This window comes from Ptychodera flava, chromosome 2 (genome assembly GCF_041260155.1).
Source record: "Ptychodera flava strain L36383 chromosome 2, AS_Pfla_20210202, whole genome shotgun sequence".
NCBI classification, from domain to species: domain Eukaryota; kingdom Metazoa; phylum Hemichordata; class Enteropneusta; family Ptychoderidae; genus Ptychodera; species Ptychodera flava.
The window spans coordinates 19,222,915-19,241,324 of record NC_091929.1 but is presented as its reverse complement, the minus strand read 5'-3'; the positions used below and the strand labels follow the sequence as shown (position 1 = coordinate 19,241,324).

At 38.9% G+C, this 18,410-nt stretch overlaps 2 protein-coding genes across 2 annotated transcripts; one reads left to right on the top strand and one right to left on the bottom strand.

Moving 5' to 3' along the window:
* Nucleotides 1-1,596: 1,596 nt before the first annotated feature.
* Nucleotides 1,597-6,738, bottom strand: LOC139116208 (translocator protein-like). The gene is made up of 3 exons (XM_070678777.1): nucleotides 6,645-6,738; nucleotides 4,261-4,596; nucleotides 1,597-3,434 (listed from the first exon to the last, which is right to left on the bottom strand). Exons 2-3 carry the CDS (start codon nucleotides 4,576-4,578, stop codon nucleotides 3,258-3,260), a joined length of 495 nt encoding a protein of 164 aa, XP_070534878.1. The 5' UTR covers nucleotides 4,579-4,596; nucleotides 6,645-6,738; the 3' UTR covers nucleotides 1,597-3,257.
* Nucleotides 6,739-12,624: 5,886 nt separating this feature from the next.
* LOC139116203 (tubulin beta chain) lies at nucleotides 12,625-15,560 on the top strand. Its single transcript, XM_070678763.1, has 4 exons — nucleotides 12,625-12,836; nucleotides 13,196-13,304; nucleotides 14,063-14,173; nucleotides 14,294-15,560. The coding sequence occupies exons 1-4, from the start codon at nucleotides 12,780-12,782 to the stop codon at nucleotides 15,355-15,357; spliced, it is 1,341 nt and encodes a 446-aa protein (XP_070534864.1). The 5' UTR covers nucleotides 12,625-12,779; the 3' UTR covers nucleotides 15,358-15,560.
* Nucleotides 15,561-18,410: the final 2,850 nt, after the last annotated feature.

Sequence of the window (18,410 nt, the reverse complement as noted above, 5' to 3'; positions counted from 1 at the left end):
CATCCGGAAGGTTCAGTATTTTAGTAACATTGATAAAATTACCCTTTTATTGTAAGTGTTATTATTGATGGGTGAATTCATGTCTAGACACAAAATCACAGTCTAGATAGGATAATGGTGGAGCTGCATGAATTCCCTTGGTTGGTGTTCTTTGTAACCAGATGAATTAACTATAGCACAACATATGTCTGTCCAAAGACATTGAAAGGCAGAAGAAATCCCTTGGTTATAATAATTATGAAGTGTTTCAGATACATGCTGAGTTCCTGTGAGAAGCAGCAAGAGAGTGTAATATGAATTCATGTAGTGTTATGTAAGTGACACAGATTTTCCCACGGTCTGTACAGTTACAGTTAAAAAAGCTGGTGCAATGCGCCCTCTGTGGCAGAGATGAGCTAATAGAATTTGCCATGCCAAGTCAATTTGACTTTCTACCCACGCAGCTGCAGCTGTACAAGGAAACAAAATCTTTGAAATTCGGAATCAGTTGCATATCAAACGAGAAACCCATGGAAGAGTCTGTAATTGTTGGTTCAACATTTCCATGCCCGTTACCAGCCACAAATCTCACCTAGATAGCCTTGAAAATAATGAATGCCACACCATAGTGTACTTACAGGGTTTGACTGTAGAGAACCACACATCTATAGATTTATAAACAAAGTAGTTTTATAACCAAGACAGGAAACTTAATTCTTGCCAGGAAAATTGAAATTTGAATTTGGACACCAAATGTGACACAATGATGGGGTCCTGAAAATAGCAACAATTGTTCCTGCTTCCAAAGAAGTCCTCACAGCCAAGCAATTTCAAGAAATTCAATTTTCCACATCAATCATTTTTTTTCTTTTTGCAAGCTCTTTAATGAGGCAGAGACATTTGTGTACAGGTGAGTTGCATAACACATGCAACAAGTCATGGTTTGTGTGATGGAAGAGTTGCCTGTTCCTTTTAACATGGTACACAGACGAGGAGAATTTCTCCTTGTCTGTGCATGGTACAGCATAAGGGGGCTGAGCAGATCTTCAACAATGCAATAAAAGCATAATTATTGGTGTTGTCTATTAGCCCTCTCTAGTCCTGTTCATAGTATCTTACCATAAATGTGAGCTACCATCCAAACCTTTGCTCTATATAGTACCAATTTTGTAGTATGCCTGTTTTGGAAAATTCTGTAGAAATTTTAAGAAGACAGGAATGTAATTTCTTTACATTATATATTCAGCTCATTCAAGTTTTATGAATATTGCAATCAAAGTGTTAATGAATGTACTAAGCATTACACTTCAGAGATACGCGAGTTGGCAATCGTCATAAGTATTTTCTTATCAGCATGCTGACAACAAAGAGGAGAACATTTCATTTCATTTGACAGAGTCACATTACCAGTCTCCCTACACCACTATGTGTATTCACATTGTTATATCGCCCTCTTGTGTTGGGCATTGCTTTGGATTTGGATTTGTCTTAACCAGGTGGTTAAACAGGGATTGTTTCCCCATTGGCGCTATGCATGCATATCCTTCTTCAAAATCAACTACAATACCTATCACTGTGCAAGACCCTACCACTTGAACATATCACACACAAAGAAACTTTCATGAAATACGTGAAAGATTTATTTGAAAAGTAGAGCTGGAAAAATGCTTCCTGAAATTTGAGCAATTCTATTTGATAATGATTTCTTGAAGCAACTGTAAAATCACTAAAAAAAGAAAGGAAACAAACTTTACACATTTTCAAGGTATAAAACTTTTGTCCAAAGTATTTTGATATACACTGTACAGAACTTAGTAACATACACATCAGAATAGTAAGTTTTGCTCAAACTTTCTTCACAGAAACTTTACACCCTTCTCTTTTATAATCAGAAAACACAGTGTGGGTCACCAGACAAAATGGTATAAGAAAGATCAATTACCTAAAATTTACTGATATTTGAAATTCAAAATGGCTGCTATACCTTGTGACAATTCTATGGGAAAAATTTATATTTAAGATTTTCTAAAAAAAATGAGAGGGCTAATGCTTCATTACTCTGCAGACTTCAAAACAAGTTCATGCCTGGCAGTACCAGAAGCACCAGACCAGAAAGTGCTGTAAAATTATGAGTGTCCAAATCTGTCACAAAGGCAAATTCTGGCCTAAAACAGCATCCTATATATACAAAATATGAAGAAAAAACACTTTGCTTATTCTGACAATTACTCTTTGATTGCTTTATGTGTATTACAATGATTCAGCATAGGTCATTGTTGAATCTAACATAGACACAGAGCAAATATTTCTGCTCCTGTGCTTTTGGAGAAATAAAACCATCGGAATGTTTTACTCTGTATGATTAAAGGGGCTGAATAGCTATCTGTAACATTTTTTTTTTCCGTTTTTGAATAATTTGGACGTTGCTTGTATTGCTAGGAATCTCGGACATACAAGTAAATGATTTGACAAAACCATTCTCTAAGCCCTGCTTACAGACTGAATGGACAAAGAAGACAAAGATATCATTTAGCAGCCCTAAAAATACCATGGAAGAATGGTTTGACGGCACACAGCTTAAAGCCAGGGACTTGATCCCCGGGATGAAGTTTGTTCTAGTTTGTAATAGGGTAATGGAGTGTCCTAGCCTTTTATTTTCCATCGATATTGTAATCTAGTAAGTAAATTTCCTGGCAAGACAACCTGACGCTGACACAGGTCTTAAAAATCTGAAATGCTCTACGCTTAAACTGTGACGCAGTTTGGCCTAGAGTATCAACACCACACAAATGGCCAGATATAGGGAGAGTAACAATTTTGTTCTGTTCAGCATCAACATTTGAAAAAACTACTCATACTGAAACACTTCAAATTCAAAAACCAATTATGCAAGTGTGATAATATTTATAACTTCAACCTTTGGGCTGCAGTACTAATAACTGTTAATGATTTGCAGTTTGTTACTTATTTAGCCATGTGGCTAAATAATAAATTCTTGAGGTTTCTGTAGAGAATTCAAAGACTTACTTTAATGTTAGAAGATGACTGCTTTAGGGATAAAATACTGCAGAACATGTTTTGAAAATTATCAATCAGTTTTTAGAATTATTGTCATGTTCATCTAGTTGAAATTACAAAATTCTTAAATTTTGCACATCACTGTTGCCCTACTTTCCCCCTTTAAAATGGTTTCAACATCTGTGATACAGAGCTGATGCTTTTGATTGTCAACATAGTTACATGATAAAATGGTGCTCCTCCAATCGAGTGCTTTGGTCCTATTCTTGCTTCCTGGCATCTGGGTTGTGTCGCCATGCGTATATGCAAATGCAGGATGCAAAGCTGACCCATAGCAACAGAGGCACAAGGAGGTATGATGCTGTAGTGTTGACAGGATGGAAGGCATAGATGCATGCTACAACTGACACCAGGTACATCAAAATTTCAATGGATGCCTGAAGAAAATTAGTTACATAAGATAGAAACACTTGTCACCATTAATACTCATTACTTAGCCTGTCGAAAACACAAGGTGTTAGTAATTATCATATTATATAGAAGTGGTATATTTAAGCAATAAAGCATACGCTGTGATGGTAGGTATACCACGAGATTTTGACCAGTTCACGACATTTATGCACAAGCGATAGTGAGTGCATATATGAAGTGAACTGGTCAAAATCGAGTGGTATACAGTCGCTGGGTGTGCTTTATTGCTATTATATCATATCTGTATATTGAAATTCTGGCATGGAACGTCAATACAGGATTTTTGGTCAAGCTGAGAGCTTGTGTGTGTGCCAGCCGTGGTATATCGCAAATATACCACGGTTCTTTTTATGTCTAGACCAATCAGATCACTGTATTTGTGCCATCAATATACTGGTATGATATAATTAAGCAATAAAGCACACCCACTGATGATATACCACGAGATTTTGACAAGTTCATGACATATATGCACGAGCGACAGTGAGTGCATATATGAAGTGAACTGGTCAAAATCGAGTGGTATACCGTCACTGGGTGTGCTTTATTGCTATCATATCATAACAGCATATTGAAATTCTGGCATGGAACATCAAAAAAGGATTTTTGCTCAAGCTGAGAGCTTGCACGTATGTCCGCTGTGGTATATCACCAATATACCACGGTTCTTTTAGCATCTCGACCAATCAGATTGCTGTATTTGCGCCATCAATATACTTGTATGATATAATTATAATTATACTTGTGCAATGAAGTTACATACTTGTAGACACATGCAACGCATTAACCTACCAAGCCAAGCAATCTTGCACCAAAGAATAGAGGTGTCCACATCCAATTAAGAATCAGGGAGATTCCATATAAGGCCAAAGGGGTGGAAGCCTTGTCAAAGCCACCACCATCCCTCCAGACCAGGTAAGCTGCAATACCCATGGTAGTGTATAGGTAAGTCCAAACAGGACCAAACAACCACGCTGGGGGTCTCCAGTCTGGTAACTTCAGCTCTTTGTAGTACTGTTTCTGGCCGCTCTCACCGCGTCCAAGGATACTGCTGATGGCTGCTCCAACAAATGGAACGACAATAAATATACCCACTGTAAACCAATCCATCTTGCAGCGATCAGTGTTCTGAAAAACAAAAGAAGTTTTGACAATCAATTAGTCCAGCACGCTCTGAATTTAAATCCAACAAACTTTGCCGTGGAGCCTGTGTTAGAACTGTGTTATATATCTGATGTAGTTTGCTTCATTCAACTAACATGTGAGATTGGAGAGTTAAGTGGACACATGTATACAGCACTTCTCATTAATCACCAGTAACTTAAGGTGTTGTTCTGGTTAGGGACAGAACAAATTGGTTGTAGCCCCTTAGGATACTCTTTTTATGTGGTATCTAAGCCACGGTTTGTGTCTGTTATCTTGTATCTTTTATGTCCTTGTACCAACCGAAAGATTCTGTGTCCTTCAGTAGGGTACAATGTGCATAAAAAACTTTGCAAGTTCATGTGAGTCATATGCTATTCTGACCATGAACTTGCATTTGACTGATGTAGTTGCACTGTTGTTTCAATATTGCACCATCGCTAAGGTACATGCAATAATATGCAGGTTGCAGGGCCTGGTCTTGGCCAATACAGAAATGCATCAAATATCTGAAGACCATAATTTGGGATGCTTGACTTGTTGACATCTGATCAGGTGATAATTAAAGTGGTCTATTTCTGGAGGGACAGCTTTAAAAATTACCACCAATCAACTTATCAGGTGCAATCACCGAAGCTGTTCATGCCGAAAGTGCTTGTGCACAGATTTTCAGCAGGTGGGCAGATTTATAAACTGATCAGCAGAAGGGAGGAAGAGTTAATGTTACAGTTGATGGGGAAGAAATTTCAGTTTTTATAGTGGGTTTGTGAAAATATCTGGTGGTGGGTACCAGAAAATGGGTAGAGGGAGGGGAAGGCTGTGGTTGGGGGGAAGTGCGTGCCTAACTTAAAGGGGAGCAATCCAAAGGTTGAAGTGATAAGTTTAAAAGTCTTGGAACTAAATTTACACTGAACATGGATGTATGTTTCATCCATGCACTGAACAAATGCACACTGAGTGATAGATAAATATTTGCATAAATGAACATGGCAACTGGGTACATTCAGTGGTGGCGAGAGGGCAGTAGGAGCTTGAACTGCTGTTGGGGTAGCTCTGCATGGCAGGGCTGTGTGTTACCGGCGTTATACGGCCTCCATAATGCCGGTAACACACAGCCCTGCCATGCAGAGCTACTGTTGGGGCAGACTGGAGGGTAGTGCATGATAATTCAGTGGGAGGGCATATTTTCTGCATATGCCGGTGGGACAGCAATTTTGAGCAGCTCAACTTTCCCCTCTACATTTCAAAGGTCAAGGTCAAAAATATGTAAAATCTGTATTTAAGTCTTGGAAACATGTTTTTTTTTTATGAATATGATGTTGTAAAATTGACCGAATTACCAGATGTCTGCATCTGCACTATACTTGTTCTCCATCATTCATTTGAATACATGTTTTTGGATGAGTATGTTGAAGTTGATGTATGTACACTTGAATATGTTACAAAAGAAACTGATGTTTGCTTGTCACTGGTGAGGGTCATATTTTACTGGACTATCAAATTAGCCAGCCAGGTCGGCTGGCTCTGCTACCAATATAATGTACAGACTTGTGAAAATTGTGTTTTTGTACTAATTTAACAGGTGTTATTTTGTTGTGTTATTAGCGAATGATTGACCTCAAACCAACAATGCAGGAGTTTTCTCAAAGAGGGTGACTCGGGTCAGGGACGTAAACAAAATCAATGCATGCATGCATTGGTACGCCTCGATTTCGACAGTGAAAATATCAAGAAAATGAGTGACTGCATTCGATAGAACATTCCATATAGGACAATAATTCGACAATTTCATGAAGAACATCATTGAACCACAGTTGGATCAATGCGAAGGCGGCGCCCCACTGTATCCAACCACAATCGATGTGGCGCCTATCGCTATCCACTGTGCGTGTTCGGTATACGAGAGCAGTGTGCCCGGTCGCAGCAGCAGGGCTTCCACACTGTTCAGCGAAAGTATCGTGATTCGTAATATACCAACTTCTTTTGAAAATGCGTCATTTCATAAGGCAGCAAGCTTTTTACCATGCACTCACCTCTTTACCAAGACGACAACTTGGACATGAACGCCAATTTTCGTGCAAAGTCAGCTGTGATTCTAGAAGTTATATAACTGTACTTACGTGACCTATATTTATAATAAGGCCATAGAGGGCGCTGTCACACTTGCGACCTCTCCTCCCGTCCGGGGTGTTGTAAAATATGACTGATTTTTTTTCAGACAAGTTGCATTGAAATTTTGTTCAACCCTTGGCACATTCACAGTTACGAAGATTTGTTTTATTTGCTACTTCAAAAAAAGAGGTGTAAGTTATTCTTGCGAACAGTTCTCAAGAATATAAGAAAAATGTATTTCCTGTGACGGTCAGTCCGAGGGTTTTTTATTGTTTTTGTTGCTTTTCACTCGGACTGAAGAAGACGCAAGAAAATTTCGCAAATGATATGATTTTTGTTCTCACTATTGTATAAGTCTCATGAAAGAACTTCTTTAATTTTGATGCTTCAGTTATCATCACCCAACATAGAACTTTCGAATTGATTTTGCAGTAACAGCATAGTCTTGTTTACAAGGAAAAACTGAATATGGAAAACTTATTCAAAACTTTAAACCCTGAAATATCACCCTTTGTCATGAAAAGTCACGTCGACATATCAAAATAAATCAAACTGTATGAGAGATGAACTAAATGAAAATTATCTTATATCTAATATATGAATATTTATGCATGATAATGAAAAGAGAAAAATGAAAATAGTTCAGTTATTTTATTCGACACTTTTACTGTAAGCAGGTGTGGCCTTAATCTCAAACTCAAAAGGCTCGAAAATTCAGTCACAAGATTATTAACTTTGTCTTCCATTTTGTAAATAGAGTGTAGCCTATCTATGAAGACAAAGAGCAGCCACATAACATATAAGCCTCATATAGGATTTCATGCTCTTCTTTTTTCAAGTTGCCCCACATGAGGTAACTTGCAAGAGCGCCCTCGAACGATGGATCTTCCAATCTGCCGCTGTCGCTCTGGATTTATCTTCCCTTTGCATTTGAAAATTTAGCTTTAATTTCTTTGAGCCAATAAAAGTTTTAATAACATTAAAGTTAAATTGTCAGCACAGAGCATCACGACATATACTTCCACATGTATTGGATACAACTGTCCGCTCAAGTGGGATCATCATCAAAGAACATTTTACGACAAGCTCTTACCAACAGAGCAGTTTCTCAACATTATTTCACGGTACGATGCTCATTAATTTTTTTTACCAGAAATGAAGGGAAAGACGGGAGAAACGGGATAACTTGGCAAGATTCCAGTAACGCGTACCCTTGGGAATCAAAACCCGGCCATTGCATTGCGGGCGCGTTCCTTTATGCCACCTTCACAAGAGGTGTTTGATGCGGTATGTTCAGTGACTTTTGTGGTCACCTTGAGAATTAATTGTTCAGTCTATATGGTGCCCCCAAAAACAACAAAATAAAATACATATTGCCCTCTGAACACATAAATCATGCGACCGAACAGGCTTCTTAATTAAATTCTCTGAACTAATTAGTACCTGTCCCAAGGGGACCTTTATTAGTAGTTCCATTAGTGGAAAAGGACACGGACCATCGTGTGTTTAAATTCAGGGAGTGCTCCACGGATGCAGATATATAACAGCATTGCTGATGCAAACAGTTAGGCATATATCTGTTTACTGAACTATTCATTCGAGTACACATAAAAATGCATTAATAACCGGACTGTCGGTCTGAATGAAACATCTGATACATAATTTAATCGCAACAGGGACGGCTAATGAAGCTTTTCGTGTGAAAAAAGGTGTTCTCGAGTGGTTCGCACTCGCTGTTCAGTGCACATGTATTTTACTCTATCAGTGGGCGGGGAAGAAGAAGGCTCATCATTCAACATTGTTGGAATTAATTTGGGATAATTGGACAGGGTAGTGATGGTGGTTTAATCTTCAAATGTAAGCTCATCCGCTTTTTTTTTTTGCAACAGACTTGTTTTTATATTGGTAATTTTTATAATGCATCTTTCAGCTACAGGGCACCTGACGCATTTGATAAATTTGAACAATTAAAAGAGCCAATTCTCCCAAATTAGGTCCAGTCGTATATTGTCTTTCACATCAAAGGGCGGGAAAAATTGTTTTTATTTGTATCTAAAGCGCACTTTATTAGGACTGACAAAATAATGTGTTGATGAGAGAACATAAAGGGGAACAATTGATATGGAAAATACGACAGTTGGGGGTTCTTGTTGTGAGAAGGGGGGGCAATGGGGATTTTTGGTGGAGGGAAGAGGAGTATGGAAAATTATGGATGGGTTGGAGGGGAAGCTTTTAACATCGTGATAGGAGGGCAGTAACCAACATATATATTAATTTACTTTGCCCTCCAAAACTTTATTTTTCCCCGAAGTACATTTTCACTTTAAAAACTGAAAACACCTTTTGCTACGATTTCTTGCGATAGGCTGGTTGGCTAGTCTCGATACAAACAGTTGAATCCCTGTATATAAAGACAGTATCTACATCACTGTAGGCTTTTCTTCAAAACTATATATTTAGTTTACTGGACTTGAAAAGGCTTCCTACTACTATTTCGTCTCAGGCTAGCCACTTCACACAGATCTCTGTCAATTTATGTACCTGCCTCCAAGTGGCAATCACATGAAGTGTCACATACCTGGGGTGCATGCAAAGAAAACAACACTTGTCACCATGCTTAAAAGGCTGTATTTGTCACCATATATGGCCAATATATTCGTTATACTGTGATCTGTACATTGACCCTGGAACTGAGTGGTGGATGGTGTCTATGCTGTGTGTTGGTATCCGCATAAAAATAAAGACATCTGTATACAGTATATCGATAAAAGTATAATTATGGCTTCAAGATACTTGTTGAATAAATGTCATTTTTAGTCATAGTTCTACTCGGACTTTATGTGGGCAAAATTTCAAAAGCAATGGAATTTTTCTTCCTCTGAGTCGAAAATACCTACACGCTGAGCCGTCGCGTTTTTGAAGGTTTTCGCAGATTTATATACTGTAATAGCTTCTGCAATATCGCGTATTTCAAAGTGAAAGGCGAGTGCGTACGCACACTCAATATAAACATATCGACAGGCTGGTGTTCTAATTATAATTTCATAATATAAGTGGTATTGATGTGAGGCCTTACGCTGAATAATTTTAGTGCATTGACGCGAAAGGAACATTCACTTCACCTACCTTTTCTGTCTGTTTTGGACCAGGGTCGTTTTTTTCCAGCAGGGGAGTCGCACATCTGTTGTGACCCAGTTGTGCCAATAAAGGTAGTATTCGCCTCGAAAATGAAAGACTTAAACTTTTATTTGCTCAAACTTTCTAGAATGAAACTTTCGACCATTCTCTTACCAAATCAACGATAAAAATAGGGGGTCACCGTTCAAAGTTTGGAACTAGCGAAACAAATTACCCAACATTTTTGAAATATATATGATATTTGAAATTGAAAATGGCCGCCATACCTGTGTTAACTCTATGAGGTGGAAATTAAATTTTGGATATTAGAAAAACTAAACCGGTGAAAGTTTTTTTTTCTACAAGAGCTTTAAAATGAGCCGCCACACGTGGTAGATCATGATAGAATTGTAGAAATTTGAGAGTCCGACTATCTGTCCCCGAGGCGCGTTAAATTTTTTGAAAAATTATCATGGAGCGCCCAAAACAACCTCTCGAAAAGTGACAGTATCGGAGAGAAACTGTCAAGTTTCTGCCTGTGCAGTACGCGTTGGCGTCCCCATGACATAACGACTGAAAATCCTCGTAGAAAAGAATATATTCACAGCTTGTTCAAATACTTGCTTTGTTGTCTTTCGGCTGACGAGACGTTTTCGCGGCGTTCTGCCAACTCTAATTTAATATATACACACCAAAATGTTAAGTGCGTCGATAAAATATCGAACGCAATCTCCAGGCCTTTACCTGCGACTGTGTCATCGATAATTTGTCGGCCGGATAAGCAAACAACTCGTACCCAGGCTATTTTATGTTCAACACACGTCTCTGTATTTGTCTTGTCGCATTCCTTAGGCCTTAGTTTCAATGTCACTTTGCTTGCCTAGGAACAAGAAAGTTCAATACGGGGCATTTTTCCCACTTTTAATTTAATCAAATTCCACAAGATTAAGGCTTGAGTTACTTATTCTGGCCGGAAACAAACAATGAGGGATCGACGTAGTGAAAATCAATATTATTATAAAAACCTCAGCTAGACCTGTACTTAACCACTGGGTTGTCGCATGTTAATGTGTCCGGCTACATATAACATACATGTAGGTGCATACAGTGTGTTGCTTTGAAGTGTGTCATGCGTAACCATGTGTGCGCTCATTGTGTCCGCGACAGTTGTCAATCACACCATTTGAAATTGACGAATCCGGTGCCAGGTACGCTGGACGTTAACTGCTAGACGTGTTCTTTTTTCGACCAAAGGTCAACCCAGATGATTAAAAATGTCAAAGTAACATCATAGATATATATCTATCTGCATTGAATTGTCGTCCATCGATCGGCTCACCTCGCTTAATGCTCCCCTAATTGAGTGATTCTAGGCTTAATTAGTATCCTGCTCGACTTTACGTATAAGTACTATATCATATCTGTATGTAGAAATTAAAACCTCACCAGGTAGTTCAAACGGCCAGTCCAAGCTCAGCTCCTATTTACACATATCACAGTTCACATATTGGCCTATAGCGACTGACCTTGGGAATTTAGTACGGTAGCTACAGATTACCTGCTACCAGGACTGTTGGAAAAATAAATTCGTTTTATGTTCTCATTTCACAGTACAGACGGTAGCAAAAAAACATGTTGTGGTTTACTTGTTGTATTGCACAGCAGCTGTATCCGGCCTAGTTTATAAGCAACCTACTGCAGAGATAATGCGAACATCTTTTTTTCTATGTCCGTGCACGAAATAACGGTAGAGCGTTGGTCAGCCACTATCTTATCAGTATCGGTATCAGAAGTACGGATGAGCAGAGGAATTGGCGTATTAGATGTAAAAGCGTCACACATGTCACAAAATAGCTGTGTTTAAAACAGGCCGCTCACGAACCATTATTTCGTTGCTAATGGCGAAATACAGGCACAAACAGTGGCTGCATGGGAAACACTGTTGTTGTCGGGGCTCCGAGATACTCGGTCAGGCCTCACGCAGTTCGTGTCCCGACAAGTTTGAGTCATAAATTCCAAATTGTAGTGAGTGGTCGTTACACCCGTTACCTTGGCCATGCATGGAGGCTTCCGTGGTCCTGTGAAAAAATTGTTTTGAGAGATCAACAAAATGTACTGTAGCAATTGACGAACCAAGACTTTTTATTTTCTGCACAGATCCCCTTTTTAAGGGTCTATGAATCTTTGAAGCAGTTTTATTATTGTTATTAAATTTTAAAATTTAATTAGGCCTAGACAGGTGTTTCCGCATTCGCTGTCGACATGGTCAATTTTTATACAACAATCGTGTACATTCAGTACAAATATGCACGCAACGCTCCAGGAAAGCTTGTAATATACCAGACTACAGCGCGACAACGTTTCGGTAAAATGTTCCAGTATGAAGAGAACACATTGACATCTTCCAATATCATGAATATTGTCGTTTCAGCAATTTAAGCTATCAATAATTTCCAGTGCTTCTGCAACTAAGCTTACTGCAAGAAGTGACTTTCGGGTCTAGGGCTTCACTCATATTTGTTACCAGACGTTTCTATTTTTTTCGTTTCTTGATCATTCACGTCAAACATTCGAGGAATATCTTTGCAATACATTCAACTGCCTAGCAGTGGACTTAAAATTAACTTTGTCGTCCTAAAAACAAAAACACTTCGCTATAAACACTGTGTCACCGTGGCCACGGTCACCATGTACTCAAAACATTCATCACCACCATGTCCTTCGTCTCATTTGCATATAGGAACAATCGTACTACGTAAATAATATATGATGTGTCGATTGGTTGGTTTGAAAAAGTCACGTGACACTGGGCGGAGCGTAATGCAACTATAAATATTCTATCTCAACTGTCACACGGCATGTGAAAGCAGGCTTTCAGAGACGACAGAAGTACGTTCGACATATTTGAGTTTAACTCTTTTTAACTAGCAACAGACAAAATGCGTGAAATCGTCCACTTGCAAGCTGGCCAGTGCGGTAACCAAATTGGTGCCAAGGTAAGTTGAATTCTCTTGCAGTTTTTCACTGGCAACTACTGTTTTCCAATGCTTGTCACACGTAACAGTTCCTGGTTGTCAAGGGACGTAAAATGATTTCATTTTGGCGGTAAAGCTCCCAATTTTCTATCGTTTATCCTTCACACTAAAGTGTTCGTTCTTGTGGTCTTTCGTCTGTTTCTGACGCCAAATTTTTCATGTTGAGATTTCAGTTTGTACCGTTTTCGTATCCCTGTCTGTACACGTTTGCAGTTGCATTTGACCGTTTTTCATGCTACGACCGTTGTACTTCAGTAGAAGTTTGAAATGGAGTGGTTTACATAACACCAATTTGGACTTCTCTTATTTTTTTCTCACAGTTCTGGGAAGTGATCTCAGACGAACACGGTATCGACCCCACCGGCACATACCATGGCGATTCTGATCTCCAACTTGAAAGAATCAACGTCTACTACAACGAAGCAACAGGTCAGTTGAAATTTGTTTCGGCTTGTCGTTGGGTCGTATGACTGCTGGCTTTTGTGTGGTCAAGGCTACGTCATCGGCGGCTGTCATTTCAGAGATCATTATCAAACGTCCCGCCCTATAATCGATCGTCATGGTGACACTTTGTTGATAGCAACACCAGCTAGCCGAGCGTTACGTTTCGAAAAATATGTAGCCTGCCGTAAGGCATTAAAAATAAGCTTACTAATTATATTTCATTTGCGCTATGAGACTACATTCTTCCGAATTTTCAGTTTGTTTGAACTTTTGGTTTCAGTGTTAACGAAACCTTTCGGCGTGTAAACAAAAGGCAATCGCATTAAAAAAAACCTTACATTCACTCAACATATTAACAAAGTTCACACACGACTGCGGTTTCAAATTTATGTATAATTTGATTTTAGAAGTTAAAAGTCTTCACACAGTTTTTTAAAGGGTGTTTTGAAAACAATTCTTAATTAAAAGGATTTGTCATTAGAAGTTGAAGCTTCAAAATATAGTTTTCAAGTTGGGCAACAATCCAGTAATGTAATGTCTAAAATATGCAGATACTGTGCTATGACTTTTAACAATTCGGTCTTAATTTCAATTTTCAGACTGTATTTTTATGGCATGTCAGTGCTCAAAATGTCAGTCAAAATTGTTGTGAAACTTTCACTGAAAGGCAGTCTATTGCGTAATCAGAATTCAGTTATTTAATATAATAGGTTTTTAACGTAAGTGGATTTTCTGTTTTTCAGGCGGCAAATATGTGCCCCGTGCTGTTTTGGTTGATTTGGAGCCTGGTACCATGGACTCAGTGAGATCAGGTCCATTTGGACAAATCTTCAGACCAGACAACTTTGTTTTCGGTGAGTTTCTTTTTATTTTTCCAGCCTAAATATGTTCTCGTTTTGCAATGTCTTTACTTCTTTAGCATTCTTCTGTTCTTTGTTTTAAGACTAAATGTTTTGTTCTTATTATGCTTTCAGGCCAGAGTGGTGCAGGTAACAACTGGGCAAAGGGTCACTACACAGAAGGTGCTGAACTTGTAGACTCTGTTCTTGATGTTGTGAGAAAGGAGGCTGAAAGCTGTGACTGTCTCCAAGGTTTCCAACTTACACATTCACTTGGTGGTGGTACTGGTTCTGGTATGGGCACACTGTTGATCAGCAAAATCCGTGAAGAATATCCCGACAGAATTATGAACACATTTTCAGTTGTACCAAGCCCCAAAGTATCAGACACTGTAGTAGAACCATACAACGCTACACTCTCAGTCCATCAGCTTGTTGAAAATACAGATGAAACCTACTGCATTGACAATGAAGCCCTGTACGATATCTGCTTCCGTACTCTGAAACTTACCACTCCAACCTATGGTGACTTGAACCATCTTGTATCTGCTACCATGAGTGGTGTAACAACTTGCCTGCGTTTCCCAGGTCAGCTGAATGCTGATTTGCGTAAATTGGCTGTCAACATGGTACCATTCCCACGTCTCCACTTCTTCATGCCTGGTTTTGCCCCACTTACCAGCCGTGGTAGCCAGCAATACCGTGCCTTGACCGTACCAGAGCTGACCCAACAGATGTTTGATGCCAAGAACATGATGGCTGCTTGTGATCCTCGTCATGGTCGCTACCTGACAGTGGCAGCCATGTTCCGTGGTCGTATGTCAATGAAGGAAGTTGATGAGCAGATGTTGAACGTCCAGAATAAGAACAGCAGCTACTTCGTTGAATGGATCCCCAACAACGTGAAGACCGCAGTCTGTGACATCCCACCACGTGGTCTCAAGATGTCCGCCACCTTCATCGGCAACAGCACCGCCATCCAAGAACTCTTCAAGCGTGTATCCGAGCAGTTCACCGCTATGTTCCGTCGTAAGGCTTTCTTGCATTGGTACACTGGTGAAGGTATGGATGAAATGGAATTCACTGAAGCTGAGTCCAACATGAATGATCTGGTGTCTGAATACCAACAATACCAGGATGCAACAGCTGAAGAAGAAGGTGAATTTGATGAGGAAGAAGAAGCTGAGGAAGAAGCTTAAATCATCAAGTTCAACCTCAATTCCAACATCTTCAAAAAAGAGACATTACCTTGAACTTAACACCCAGTTCAAAGAAGGAAAGAAAAAAACTGCTTTCTTCAATCATGAGTATTTAATTTAAACTGTACCCAACGGGGAATGTTTAAAAAAAAAGACTAGCCATGAAAGTAAGAAATAAAAACAATCAGGCAATGCAATTCTAACCTTTGGTTTCATGCTGTTACTTTCTGTGTTTGTTGTATGAGTGAGTGAATGTCTATCTAGTGTATAAGGATGCCTTTGTAACCACATTACACAAGCCCCATTTTAATTTCATTGAAACCATCAAGTCTGACCTAAATGAATGACATGAATTGTCTGTGATCACTGATTGAATGTTTGAAATGTGAAAAGTAGTGTGTGTTCACCGAAATCTTGATAGGAAGTTTCCACCTGTGGCTAAGCACATTGGAATTGGAATCTCTTTGGAATGTGATGCCCTGCCAAACCAGTGTCAAATAAAATGCCATTAACACTTTGGTTTTTATGTCAACTTCTTCCCATGCTCTCAAATAACAATGCTCCCTAGACAGCCTCCACAATTTGTAATGTGCCCCAGTGTGCCTTTATTTGATAAATCCCACTGCCCCAGTAAAATTCTGGTACCTGCAGTTCTCTTTGATGTATCCCGGTTAGCAAAATGGAAGCCAACTACTGGATTTACAAAAGGACCTTGCAGATCTGCCCACTATGTACACCTGAACAAAACGCCCGTGTGCACAGAGTCAATAAACCTTGGTGACCTTGTGTATGAAGAGGGCGGTGTGCATGTGACCTCTTCAAAATGGTATGATCTGTCATGTGATATGAACAAAGAGTGGGAGTAAATGGTTCACACAGCTACAGGGGAGATTACAGGAATTGAAGGACCTCATTGCTGAAAGTACTATTCTCTAACAAAAGTATGCATTCAATGCCCTTCTATTAACAACCTTGTGGATATTAATGATATCATGTACTCAAGATTACAAATAGGCAACTCTATTAAGGTACTTCATACCTCGAAGGTGAAAGTTTTAACCTTTTGATCAAACTTCTTTGAGGAAACTTTAAAACCACTCCCTTTAGAAAATCTTGGGTCACTGCAAATTTGGTACCAGAGAAACACATTACCCAATATATTTATCACCTCTTGAAATTCAAAATGGCTGCCATCCCTTTGCAGACTATTATTATGGAATATTAAATTTTCGATTTAAAAAAAAAAATACTCCAATTGAAACTTTCATTTACTCCATACGCTTCAAATTGAGGCTCAACAGGTGGTAGACAAAAAATACACTGTGAGATTTATAGAAGTCTTTAATCTCCCCTGAAGGCTCATTCTTGAATTCACTTTGTATGCATGTCACAGACAGGTTTTTATTATAAATTTTGTCTGCTTAGGCCAGGGGGAATTTCAGCACAACAAAAACTCAACCCCTGTTGGCCTTAGTGATTTGGATCCCACAGGTGTTTGCATTGAAAATTGGCAGGAAGTTGATATCCTCACATTCCACAAGCAACAGTCATTATTAGGTCAACTTGCCTGGAGGTCACATAGCCTTTGCATGTACAGATTTATTTATGATTTGTTGAGCAGCAAATCTTCACTGATGTGGGAATGTGGTTGTTTGTTTGAATCAAGTGTAATTTATCACTGCAGCCTAAATGTCACCCCTACCAAATTTAAAGATGAAACCCAGGACTCAATTGCAAGCATTAAACCCTTTGAGCGCCATATCAATTTTTGTTGCCTTTATAAAATATTTCCAGTCAATGTTTTTTTTTCAGATTTTTGCTGAAATTTTGATAAAAAACTGTAACCATTGCAATATAATGTCCATTTGGTCCAAAATTATAAAACAAATTACAGAAAAATTCATGAAAATTGGTAAGATGTCGCACTAAAATTTTGGTGGGAAAAATTGCAACACTCAAAGGGTTAAAACAACACTGTATGCTTTGACAATTCTACGTGGTGTGCAAATGGTAATCCAAGGAGAATTTGGGTATATTTGTACATTTTGCTCGCTAGGTGAATCTTACAGAATTTTTCTTTCAGATACGACTTGAGTGTATAGTGCTTCTTCTGTGTACAGTTCCATCCCTACAGGACATCACTGAGTAACAATGTACTGACATATTGTGCTATTGCAGTCTAGAGTACAATACAATGGCCTTGTACACCCCGGTCCCATTTACTAAAGTTAGCATATCCTTGCAAAGGTATACCGGGTGCAATAGATAACCTTGTTTGTACAAAGTCTGTCTGCTTACGGTGTCTAAATTTCTGAAAAAATTCATCTCTTAGACAGCCTGTTCAGTGTAAATGTGTTGAGTGAGAGTGGTGTGAATGAGGAGGCTAGGTGAGCTCCGACGTTTGTTACTTTACAACAACAAATGAAAGCTACATGTTGATTGACCAGAGGACCAATATAAAGTGACCTCCACGTGGCGGTGTGTGGCCTCTCCCTAGAAGGGTAGGTGTGGCATTTAACATTCAAGCAGAGCTTTTGTTGAGGCCAGTGCTCGGTAAATTTTACTCCAATTTTCAGTATATTAATGTGTTCCTATCAGCAAATAGAAAGGAGAAATATTACTGGTGTTAATTCTATGAGGTAAATTGTTTTCAATTTTCACAAAAGCAGATGGTGAAAGCCTCGTTCACTCCTCTGGCCTTAGTATGAATTCTCACAACCAGTAGACCATAAAATAATTGCAAATATTTGAAAAAAAAGAAAACTGTACCTGCATATTTTACCTTACAGACTGCAGTTGACCACTATGTACATTCATGTATATTTTAATGAAATTAGAGACTTAGCAGCTTGTGGCCGGTGATCACATCAAATGTGAGGTGGCTGCTCTGGAGATGGTTCGTAACATGTCAAATCTCCAAGACTACCTAAATTACAATTTTGAACTATTACCCTTTTGGTAAGGGCAGCCATCACAAGCATTGTGCCATCTATTCATTACAAAGTAGATACGAATTTCTGGAAAATTGTTTGCATCAGCCTTTATATACCAGC

Coding starts and splice junctions, on each gene's coding strand:
- LOC139116208 (XM_070678777.1), bottom strand. CDS start 4,578: ATGGATTGGTTTACAGTGGGTATATTTATTGTCGTTCCATTTGTTGGA. Junction 3,435..4,260: donor GTGCAAGATTGCTTGGCTTG/GTAGGTTAATGC, acceptor AATTTTCTTCAG/GCATCCATTGAAATTTTGAT.
- LOC139116203 (XM_070678763.1), top strand. CDS start 12,780: ATGCGTGAAATCGTCCACTTGCAAGCTGGCCAGTGCGGTAACCAAATT. Junction 13,305..14,062: donor CTACTACAACGAAGCAACAG/GTCAGTTGAAAT, acceptor TCTGTTTTTCAG/GCGGCAAATATGTGCCCCGT. Junction 14,174..14,293: donor ACCAGACAACTTTGTTTTCG/GTGAGTTTCTTT, acceptor TTATGCTTTCAG/GCCAGAGTGGTGCAGGTAAC.